Here is a 12,624-nt window from a genome sequence, read left to right on the forward strand (position 1 = left end):
GGGTAATTTTTTTACAAACAATGAATGTCATATTTATTTATATTTAATCAACAGCCTCAAAAATAAGTTTCAAGCCTCTAGCTTAAAAATTGACGATTTTACATAAAAACTTGCATCCCTTATTTAATTTTATACCCTTAAGGGTAATTTGTTTACAAACAATGAATGTCATATGTGTTTATATTGAATCAACAGTCTAAACAATAAGTTTCAAGCTTCTAGCTTCAAAAATGACGTGTTTATATAAAAACTTGAATACCCTATTTTATTTTACCCCCTTAATGGTATTTTTTTTACAAACAATGAATGTCATATGTATTTATATTTAATCAACAGTCTCAACAATAAGTTTCAAGCTTCTAGCTTCAAAAATGACGATTCTTCCATACAATCTTTCATCCCCCTTTTAACGCCTTACAACCCTTTTTTCGCATTAAAAAGTAGCCTATGTCCGTTCTCAGGGTCTAGACTATCTGTATATCAAATTTCATTCAATCGGTTCATTCAGTAGTTTTGGTGTGAAAGCGAGACAGACAGACAGAGTTACTTTCGCATTTATAATATTAGTTTTTGTCGCAGCACAAAAATATATTTTTATCGTTTCCGTACATATAGTAATTTTACAGTATTAATCTACAAACCAACATTTTGTTTCTTACAATCAGCTAAATAATTTAAATAGTTTCATAATATATGACACAATGAAAAGGTCATTTATTTTATAAAAAAGGCAGTTAGTTTTTATTTTAGTGAAAAATAAGAAAATTCTATTTTGATACAACAACCGTATATTTATTAATACCTATATTTTATTAATTTTGTGTTAATGCTTTTTAAATAAACACCCACACATTATTTCTGTACAACCTACAAAAATGGGTAAATAATTTAATTTCGAATAGTGCCACACCACAACATTCTTTAAAAAATGTAAATAATAAAATGTGAAGAAATTGTGATTGTTATTAAGTTTTTTTTTTAATAAGTTCGTCAGAACAGAGAAACAACATTTGACATTTATTATTATTTGACATTTGACATTGACTTTAATTTTTGTAATTTATATTGTAAAACTTTAAGTTGGGCTAAACAGGACTTGTATCCAGAGCCGTAAAACAAATTAATAAAAAAAAATCGCCAAATTTGTCTCGCAATCGGCCAATTTCAGGTTTATAGAAAAAACACATACACACGATATACGATTTTATCATAAAAAAGTGTCAAAAACGATATTTTCGCTAAACGTCAACGTCATGTTTCCGGCAAGATCTTTCATTTTACATTATGTTATCTGTGGTTTTGTTCTCTGTGATGGATACCTTATTGGCGCAAACGCACGCGATGTGTTGATTGGTTGTTAGCTAGTGAAATGAAAAGATGGCGAATGGCGCAAACGCACGCGGTGTGTTGAATGGTTGTTAGCTAGTGAAATGAAAAGATGACGAATAAGTATTCAACCGCATAAAGATAACCTTGTATTTCCATTTTGAACCCCTTACAACCCTTTTTACGCATTAAAAAGTAGCCTATGTCCTTCCTCGGTGTCTAGACTATCTGCGTACTAAATTTCATTTAAATCGGTTCAGTAGTTTTGGCGTGAAAGCGAGACAGAAAGACAGACAGACAGAGTTACTTTCGCATTTATAATATTAGTAAGGATTAAAAAAAACCATTAAAAAAGTAAAATAATTAATTTATTATTATAAATTAAAATGAATATAAACACAAATTCTATTTACAAATTTATTGTAATCTATAAAATCTCTTTAATAGTTGGTACCCATCCGGCTCATCCGCGCCCTGGACGAGTTTCGGGAACTGAACTCTGACCATTTTCGGCGATACCAGGAGCGGCTACGCTCGATAAACCCACCTTGCGTGCCATTCTTCGGAATGTACCTGACCAATATATTGCACATCGAAGAGGGTAATCTTGGTAAGTATTAATACATGAGATACATCAAGTATCTACAAGCTGATATGGCACATAATTTTAGGTTATTTTGCTTTAATCTTATAATTCAGTCAATATAAAATTAAAAATCATTTATCAAAAAACCTTGAGATTGAGTTTTTTTGTATTTTTCCTACCTGTTTAGTATCAGATTTAATTGAGAAGGACCGGTAAGAAACTCAACTGAATTTCTTTTTTAAGCCAGTTTATTTACATGTTTATATATGTGCTATATCTAACATTAAATGAAAATATTAGATATATAGAAGAGTATTGAGGGTTATTTAAGGGTATAAAAACTGTCCTACCCTTTTAAGTTGGTCTTAATTTACGCAGTGATTAATTTCATAAAAGTTAAATCGTTTCTGTTTTTATTCTGGACAAATATTGTGGTCAGATATTTTTTATATAGATCTACAAATCAAAAACTTTTATCTCCTCACTTTTACATTTATGTTATTCTGAACGATGAATGAACGATGAAGAAATTTAAATATTTTATAAATTTTCAGATTACTTACCCAATTCTGAGTTGATCAACTTCTCCAAACGTCGGAAAGTTGCGGAGATTACCGGCGAGATTCAGCAATATCAAAATCAACCGTACTGTCTCACAGTCGAGTCTAAGACAAGGGTATGATAATTTTATGTAATTTTTGAAGAAGTATCTATATATTTTTAATTGACATCTGTCAATCGTGATTTTCACTAATATAAATTCAAACTCCTTTTTGAAATTTTGAAAGTGTTCTGATACAAACACAACACGAGAATTTTAAGAATTTGTCAATTTTTTTTAAAGTTATACAATGACGTTTATTGTTACTACTACTATTTAAATAATTCTTACTTCGTAATTCGCCTATATATACTAAAACCTAGAAACTGTTGTCCCTTGTCACAGGCATTTCTGGAATCGCTCGATCCGTTTCCGGGCATGGATGATAATGAGATCACAAATTATCTTTATGCAAAGAGTCTGGAAATCGAGCCCCGGCAGCCAGTCAAACAGATGCCCAAGTTTGTGAGTATTTGGTTATAGTATTTATTTATGTATTTATTTATTAGAAAACTAATTAAATATAGTATTTATTTATGTATTTATTTATTTATTTATTAGAAAACTAGCATTTTACAATCCAATATATGAGTCAAAAGTACATTTCTAAAGAAAGCCAGTAACAGATTTTCATTGCAAAAGTAAAAAAACAAAATGTGGCAGATAGATTATAGGTAAATTTAGAAGTACAAATGAAATAAAAATATTTATAGCTAAACTAATTTTTGTTTGGCTTAAGAAATAATCTTCACCATTGTCTCAATAGCATGTAATTTTGTTTATTTATACATTTAGTGAGCACTACAGGTTGTAAACCTTTACACCCACCAATGGCAAATAACAATACTATAATAATTAATATTGGGGATTCCGCATAATTTGTTTGCTGCGAAAGTCCGTTACAGGGCATTAGCATAAATTATATTTTGTATATATAATTGTATAGGTGTGACCATCCATTACTTTTGCAGAATTGATATATAGGCACGTTATTTATTGCGTCATTTCGATATATATATCGAATTTCCTCGGACAGGTACTGTCCGAGGGAATTTGACATAATTTCGTCTATACATATAAATAATACCACACACACATCACGTCGTCATTTGACTATTTGACATTTCTAAGGACTAAGGTGTCATGCCTTACCATGTAATTTCACTGTCACATATCACCCTTTATACAGAACCAGTTTACAGAACAACCTGCTTTGCGGCAGTATCAAAAGGAGTACTCGCATAGATGATTGTTCAAAGGTCATCTTAGGTTTTAATATATATTTTTATCAACAGCCCCGAAAGTATCCTGATCTGTCCTTGAAGCAAGTGAAGGTCTCCCGCAGAGCGCATCATGATTCTGGTGCCGCTCCCTCCGTGGATGATAATATCAGTATGCACCTTTTCATTTTTTGCAGTCCTTATGTGGTCTACATATGTGTATTTAGATTAATGTTAACATGTATTTTTATATCATTATAAACTAGGTGACCCGCTTAATTTCGTCTGTATCACACTTATGATTTCGCCCATTTACATATGTTATTATGATGAACTTGTCAAATTTCATTAAAATCTGTTCAGTAATTATTGCGTGAAACAGCCATCCATCCATCCATACTCACAACCTTTCGAGTTATTAATATTAGTAAGAAGAGACCAGTATAATAGTAGTAATAAACCAGGACAATTCACACAGTGCTATCTAGTCCCAAACTAAGCAGACTTTGTACTTAAGTACACAATAACTGATACAATTATTTATATGTTTTTTATAAATACATACCTAATATACGTAGAAATCGCCCAGACACACATAGTCATGTTTGTATTGTTCGTAGAATCGAACTCGCGACCATCGAACTCAACCACCAAGAGAGATTCATTTCACAAAATTATACAACCCCTCGCATACACATCATATTATAAGTAGTCACATATCACAATGGTATGGCAAACTAACGCGAATTATTTTAAAAGTGAACTTATACATCAGGCGGTTTGGATGTGAGAGCAATGTTTTATATTTTTAGAAAAGTTTATTAGGAACGATTAGATGTATCTTTTTATAATACTCCTTTATTTATAATGACTGCATGTATGTGTCCAGGTGTGTCCCAGTTGTCACCGACTGGTGGCTCGTGGGAGAGCGGAAGCATGTCAGGTGTTGCGTCCGCCCCCACGGCCTCCTCAGGTCCCATTTCATCTTCTGGAGGGTCTTCACTGCAACTACACCATAATGACGACCACAGAAGTGAGCACCTGTATATTGCTTTTGAGTTATTTTCCAGCTTTATGAATTTAGTTAATTTTCGATTCGACTCTGTTCCTTCTCCCGCCACACCGTTATGTTTCAGGAACTACAAATGCAATCGCTTTGAATTTGGAAATGATTAAAAAAGATATTATTAAGAAATGTGTATCTAATTTTGATAAATCTTTCATAAATGGTTGGTTATGCAGCCCAATTTTATAATTACATGAGACCTGAATCATGTTCTAGTATACTAGAGTAGCAGTACTAGAGTCTTTGTTTTTAAGTGTACCTGTACAAGTATTAGAATATAATATACTAGAAATAATCTTAATAGACTTAAAATAAGTATTTTTGAATAGTATTATTTTTTTTATTCTACAACTCATTCGGAACGTAGACTCATTTCAAGAAGAATGAGTATGAAACTTGCGTGTTGCTTGTTTAAATAAATTTAGTTCTAAGTAAATATACATTAACAAGAAAGCCGACATGACAATCAACATTGAAACCGCTACACATTGAATCTTTGTACAATCAGATATTTGTTTGGGACCTTCTGTAAGCGAGTCTTGCACTTTACTAATTATAATATATACATAATTTAAATGTGTCCCTCTGTGTGTGTAGGTAGCCGCAGTAGTCAAGAGGGCGTGGTGAGCCCGCGACCTGAGCGCGCATTCTCGCAGTTGCCACCGCTGAGTCTACTCGACAAGGGACTCGCGCTATTCGATTCGCGCAAGCAGACATCTTCCTCACACAACAAGTAAATTCTTATCACAAATGTATGACAGTATTAAATAGATATAGATGTAAGCAATGTTTCCAGTCTATATAGGTTCTTAATTCCTTAAGAGTATGTACTTTGGCAGGGATATATGTTTGTTAGGAGAATACAATATTTTACGGGACTAAACTGAATGTTTCACTGTATTGTTAAACAATTCTTAAAGACAATATTCGCGAAAGACCAAATATAGTAATTTGATTAATTATTTAGTATATGTTAAATTTATTTGCCTATCCTGTATACAGTAAAATAGAGTTTATAGTGATTTAGTTATGAACTTATTAATTCTTAAGGATTTGCAATACGGGGATGAAATTCATAACTGACATGTTTTATCTATTTCGGTTAAGGTAATATGATGGTCATCGAAGTAGTATAAAAAGTAAAGTAGGTATAGTAGTTTATTATATATTATATATAATGGCTGTTATTGAAATGACTTTATTGAATAACAGGAGTTCGAGTCGGGACGAGCCTCCCTCACCGCGGGATCGTCATTCCCCACGCCATGACAGGTGCGTTGTATTTTGCTTCTCAAATAATGTATAACGGAATTATTATAATGTGGCTAACGGTGTGAGTCCCCACCAGTAAACACTTACCAAGCTGTGCCGTTATTCTGTTTGATTGTCCAGTTATTTATAAAAAAATAGGATTAGACGTGTAACATTTTAGTTACACGTATTTGTAAATTACTCAGCCGCGGTTGGCATACCATCTTAGTGCGGCTATGTCGGTATACAGACATTAGATAGTTGTGTAACTATAGCATCAACGTAATGAAATAATTATGAGGTCACGCACGTATACATGATTAATAATTATAAGCATATACAGCATTATAAATAAAATTTGAAAACGGACTTTAATTCTTTAAGTTTAAAGGCGATATCGCATTAAACGCATGCTGCGTGAGATATAGAACTGTACATGAGGGGTATGTGTGCAGACAAAGCTCGGGCGGCGGGGCGGGGCCTATGGGCCCGGCGGGCGCGGCGGGTGCGGCGGGTGCGGCGGGGGCGGCGGGGGCGGCGGGCGCGGCGGGGGCGGCGGGGGCGGCGGAGGGCGCGGGCCGCAAGCCGGCGGCGCTGTCCCCGCGCGGGGCCATCGTCGACGCCGAGCTGTTCTACTCGCGCAGCGCCGACCACCTCGCGGGACGCAGGCTCGAACAGGTCACTATTCATTAACGCTTTACGAGTATTGAGGCTAAAGGTACCTCCGTCAGTATATGTTAATTTATCCAGAATTTAACGCCTGCGATTTAGTAAATGGCTATAAAGGAATACTTCTTATTCGTAGCAGTTGTGTACTTTTTTTTCCATTGTCGTCGTCACTAAATTATTCATATTATCTGTGCCTTATATAAAACGGCTTCCTTCATAGAATGTTCTTTTAAGAAGAAATATTATTGTAAAAGAGAGGAATATACGTTCATTTTAAAGTCTTCTTTAATAGTTTCGACAACTATATAGAATGTAGTAATAGATGTGTAAATAAAGAGTTTTGGAATTTTGAAAGTGCGATGTTTGCGTGCAGGAGCTGGTGCCGCCGCTGTTGCCGCGCGGGGCGGGCGCGTCCGCGGGGGGTGCGGCGGGCGCGGGCGGGGCGGGGGGCGCGGGCCCGGCGGCCCCTCCCCCGCGGGCCGACCCCGACCGACCACCCCTACTTCCGCCGCGGCCGTGTTCCCCGCACTGTACGTACACCTGTACCTATACAGCTACATATTATATGCATATTCAGTAGGTCTCGGCTACTATCTGTTTTGCATTCCCCTAAGTGATAACGGTTGTCTACCTCTAACATTTATTTTTATTTGTTGAAAAAAAATATTTTTATTCTAATGTGGCATTAAAAAATACATACAACTCTAAATTTTCACCCTTCTATCACCAACATATTTTTTAATAGCAATTTTCATTTATATGTCAAAACAACATTTGTAGGGTAAGCTAGTTGATTTATATGTACCAACCTGTAGTGTTTCAGTTTCACACAAAAATTGGTTTCATTCTATTAAGGCGGACTTCAGACAATATGTTTAACATTAAGTTCGTTTATAAAATGAGTGATTGCTTATAAATATGTCGTGCTGAATAAAAATTTCTAATACCGGTTCGTGCAATTTGTGCGTAACCGATTTTAATTGATTTAATTAATGTACGAATTAATTCTGGAATGGTGGAAATATTAGAAGGCTTATGCACAAGTGATAATAAGAACTGTAAAACATTATTCTTCGTGAAATGAGCAGAGGACTGATGTCTATAATCACATATAATATGACATCATTGTATCAATATTATATCAGTGCATGTAATGCTTTGTTCCAGTAATATCGTCCAGTTGTGAATTGCCTCCCGAGCCGCCCGATCGACCCTTACCGAGCCCCAAACATCACGACCTTTTCAGGTAATATTCACAAATAGTCTAATATGCACCCTTGTAATACATTATATTTTCTATTTAGAAAGTCTTAACACGTTGAGGACCGCATTGAATAATCTTATTTCTCACATAGGGACCGGATTTTTTTATTGTTAACTACCTGTTCCCGCGGTTTCGTCCGCGTGGAAATTAACTTTATATTTCTAAAATATAAGCTTTTTCTAAAATAAAAGTAGTCTAAGTTACTCCTTATGTAATATGTAAAAAATCTTTTTTTGGTATATACACACATAACTTAGACTACCGTATCTATATTTATATGCATGTAATAAAAAAAGGTTATTTCAATATTACAAATAGACATCCAATTTTATTTAGATGTATAGATTACGTATACTATTATTTAAATATGTTTTTAGTGTACAATAATTTGAGGTAGACATACAGTTATTTAACCCATAGATTTAATTCAATTAAAGTGCCCACGGTAAATTTACTTGCCCAACCAACGTGTAAATTTACTTTCATTGCGGAGTGACCCACCGGTGGGCATTTGGTCTTTTTTATCTTAATTGCTTAGTGCCCAAAGTGTAAGCTTCGCTTATCTTGCGACTAGATGGCGCTGTGTAAATTGTCCAGAATATTATTATTATTATATCATACCCAGGTAGACTTCTCGAAAGTCGTTTGCATGAGTATCTCTAGGGTCTTGATCACGGTCGGATAATGTTATGTCCGTACTGTTCATGTATTCAGCGCGGCGGTTACCATTTACTTTGGTATTCCAGCTAAAAAACATTTTAACGCTGTAATTTATGAGAATTAAACTTCCATTATCTTTATTATTGTTATAATATAAGTCTCTCATGTTATGTTTTGAGAAAAGAAAATTGGTATTTGTTGTCATGATTTAATTTTTTTTATTAGTTCCACAAAGTCAGGTGCATCAGCTAGTATTCTGAGTATTCCTTGGAAAAATTGAGGTCAAAATTTTAAACTAATAGTAGTGTTTATATATTAATTAAATAGTATTTTAATATTTATTTATCAGTCTTGTAACATGACACTGGTCGGTTATCGTGTAATACAATACACAGTAAACAGACACCGTTTCTGGCTTTCCCAATACAAATACGTCAGTTTGTCAGTAGGTATTTTATTAAGAGTAGTAATTGTATTGATTAATAATGATATAAGATATATAATAATATGAAATGAGAAATCGTCGTGTCATAATAAATAACCAGATATTTCTTTATCATTAAAAATTTCTTTGTTATGTGTGAACTTTATTTGTATTAATATTGAATGTAACGATGTTGTAATTAGAAGTAGCCAATGTTTGCTTAACCATACAGTCTTCTTTTTTACTATCTTATTAACGCTGAAGTTTGTTGTTGGATATAAGGATGTTTGTTACACTTTCACGTATTGGATTTTAATGGAACTTTACAATAATATACCTGATACATCAGAATAGGCTATAAATTTCACGCGGCTGAAACCGCGGGTACGGCTTGTATTGTTAATAATCCATAATCAAATAGCGAATCTCGCTATTTAGTATTAGTTATTTACGTTAATATTTTACCGAATAGTGCAGAATTTTTTTGTTAAAACAATTATTTTTGATGTCGACATAGTTTTTTTAACTTATATATGATTAATTATTTTATGACTAGTATTTTGAAAATAACTTATTTGCATGTGTTGTTATAGAATGCCAGCGATGTCTCCAAAGCGATCGCCGGCTCCGCAGCCCCCCGTCAGCCCCATCGTACCGGCGGACAGGTATTTACTCTTATGGAAGTTCACAATAAATATTTCAACATATTTTGTTTCCTACCTACTTTTTATAGTTGTTAAAAAGTAGGTATATAACGAAAAATGCTGTTATCTATGTATGTATTAATACGAGATGCAAAAAAATTGTCTCCCATTTTACAAAAATTGGAGGATTATGAAATTTCGCTTGTGTTTACACAGTATAAAAGAAAGTCGCCGCCGCACTCTGTTCATATATATCTTTTAAATTACGCAACTGATTTTAATGCAGTTTTCAGCAATAGATGAAGCGATTCAAGAGGAAGGTTTATATGTATATATAATACATGCTTGTTCAATATAGAACAAGCCAAGACATTCAAAGATTTGTAAGGCACAAGGAGTGCAGAATGCTAATATGCATTTAAATCAATGAAAAAAAAAACATTACACACAGAACTATGTATTTGACTTACATATGCATATATACTCTTTTGTTTATTGGTATAATCTGTCTGTCTGTGGTCAAATTGAGAATAGACTAATATTGTTTGTCTTTAACATTATTTGTCTATAGTGTTACTAAATGTTAAATTAATTGTGCTATAAATTCGACTAGTGGCCGACCACTAGTTACAGTCCAGCCGCTCAGAATTTGCATTTCTGACAGGTCGGGATCGAATGGGCGATGTGATTTTGAACTTACTTGCAATTTACGGCAAAATTTTAAAAATCTTCTTTGCCTTGACGATGATAACAACATTAAAACATTATTAATTATTCCACATTACAATAAACGTAAGTTTGGGCTAAAATGATTAACCACTTAACAAATGTAAAAATAACTGGTTTTAAAAGTCAAACCACATCAAACTGCGCCATTTCAAGGTATGGTCATATCACTATAATAACAAATAGTTGATTGGTCGATTCCGAACTGAAATGAACGCAAAATTTGAATGGTCGGACTGTAATATGGAATGTGTACAATGTGTTGAGTTTGTTCGCAGAACGCTGGCGTTCAGTTTCCCGTCGCGGGCCGCGCCCACCCCCTCCCCGCCCGCGCCGCCCCTCACGCCGCACCACCGTACGTACACACCCTGTTAATATGAACACGATACCATCACATTTCTTTGAAAGCTGCTGTATTAGTAATTTTTCTTATTGCAGCAATATCATGCGGTACTCCCCCGCCTCTGCCACCGCGACGACGACGCGACTCGGCCGCCCCGCCTACGCCCGTGCATTTAGTAAGTTAATAGCATAAGTATAATACATAAGAAGTTTCAGGTGGTTTTTTTGGATGGTAATGGTAAAGGAATGGTGCACTCGCCTTCGCTAACGGTATATGTTGGTGGAGCATCGATGGGTACTTAATTTTCCTAACGAATACGGACATATGAACACAACATTATTCTTACTAAAATATACAACTCACTCGTGTACCGGTCGAGGGTTCGCTAAAGAATAGCAATAGTCTGAATGTGAAGCACTGTATTACACTATTAATTTTAGTCGTCAACGGCGAATACAAGTGGCGGTGCGGGCGTGTCCCCGTGCGGGAGCTCGGGCGCGGCGCCGGGCAGCGGGGGCGGCGCGGGGGGCGCGGGGGCAGCCGGGGCCGGGGCCGGGGCGCCGCCCCCGCTGCCCCCGCGCCCGCCGCCCGCGCCCGAGCTGCTGCGTCCCGCGCACTCCACCATCCTCCAGCGGCGGCATCACAACAACACGTAAGTAACCTTTGATCCTGTTTTCAAAAGGCCATTTACCTTGTTAATAAGGTGGAAGCATGAATCATCGAGAAGTTTTAAACTGAATTATCTTAATACTTTATATATTGCTAACACAGAGGTATACGAGAAATGTTATAAAAACTTATTTCTATTTACCTACTCCGTTTAGGACTTGCTTCGAAAATAGATTGATAAATAGCGCGTTTATCATTAAAAGTGATCGACCAATATGATGCCACTGTGTTTTAATATTTACTCATTTTATTGTTTCTCTAGGAACACTTTCTTTATGTAAAATAGAACTGTGAGCATACAATTCGATATAGATGTATTGGTGTATACGTATACAGGAACATAGCGCCCCGGCTGCCTCCCAAGCCGCCGGCCGCGTGCGTGGCGCCGCGCACCTAGCGGCGGGCGGCGGGTGTGGGGGGCGCGGGGGGCGCGGGGGGCGGCGCGGGCCCCGGGGGTCCCGGGCGGGGCCCTCGGCCGGACCCCCCGCGCTGCACGCTGCGCGCCTCGCGGGTCTCCTCCCACACCGTCGACATACACTACACCTGCGACCGCCTCTAGTGCCTACACCACCTCCTGCCTGAGTGCGCGCTGACGCTCTACCGACTCGCCGATTTGGTCTGTTGCAGGGGGTCGTTGTGTCTACAGTGCTTTGCCCGATATTATTGCGGTTAGACGAATTGTATTACAAAATTATGTATATTGTATTTGAAAAAAAAATAATCATCGAAACTGTTCAGAATAGGCGACTTGGATGATTACTTTTTGTATTTGGTCTGCACTGTAGGCTTAACAATAACCTAGCCTGCGCGTCTGTGACTGCTTACCGCTTGATCCGCACGATACTGACGTAACACGCACTCATATATTATATGCGTATATTTCATTCTAAATCCCGTTTAAGTTGTTCACATACATTTCCAATAGATCACACAGATTCAGATAATGTTTAGGCTATGGCACAAAATGTATGGTGAGTGTGATTATGTGAATACTGAATTGGCGTATATTTCGATGATATTGAGATATACAGCATTGCATTTTCGCGTATATTTGATATTTGGTGTTCTATTAACATTAATTAAATAAAAGTATTTGTACTCATTTGAAATTAATCCACGAGGAGATAATTTAATTTTGCAGTATTTATATATACATATAATATAAGAAGTGTGTT

General features: G+C 36.1%; 1 protein-coding gene across 1 annotated transcript in view; it reads left to right on the forward strand.

The window, feature by feature from the left end:
* The window catches only part of LOC131854508 (protein son of sevenless-like), a 30,752-nt gene extending 18,888 nt beyond the window's left edge, over nt 1–11,864 (forward strand). The window contains exons 21-35 of the mRNA XM_059205639.1: nt 1,774–1,936; nt 2,467–2,588; nt 2,859–2,978; nt 3,809–3,905; nt 4,623–4,766; nt 5,397–5,532; nt 6,012–6,071; nt 6,506–6,587; nt 7,093–7,249; nt 7,887–7,965; nt 9,661–9,732; nt 10,716–10,792; nt 10,876–10,955; nt 11,221–11,432; nt 11,786–11,864. Of these exons, the coding sequence (XP_059061622.1) occupies nt 1,774–1,936; nt 2,467–2,588; nt 2,859–2,978; nt 3,809–3,905; nt 4,623–4,766; nt 5,397–5,532; nt 6,012–6,071; nt 6,506–6,587; nt 7,093–7,249; nt 7,887–7,965; nt 9,661–9,732; nt 10,716–10,792; nt 10,876–10,955; nt 11,221–11,432; nt 11,786–11,846 (1,662 nt within the window). The 3' untranslated portion in view covers nt 11,847–11,864. The remainder of the gene's footprint in view (nt 1–1,773; nt 1,937–2,466; nt 2,589–2,858; nt 2,979–3,808; nt 3,906–4,622; nt 4,767–5,396; nt 5,533–6,011; nt 6,072–6,505; nt 6,588–7,092; nt 7,250–7,886; nt 7,966–9,660; nt 9,733–10,715; nt 10,793–10,875; nt 10,956–11,220; nt 11,433–11,785) is intronic.
* The last annotated feature ends 760 nt before the right edge of the window (nt 11,865–12,624 follow it).

Source organism: Achroia grisella, unplaced genomic scaffold (genome assembly GCF_030625045.1).
Source record: "Achroia grisella isolate CSIRO2021 unplaced genomic scaffold, CSIRO_AGI_Agris_v1 utg1186, whole genome shotgun sequence".
Taxonomy (NCBI): Eukaryota; Metazoa; Arthropoda; class Insecta; order Lepidoptera; family Pyralidae; genus Achroia; species Achroia grisella.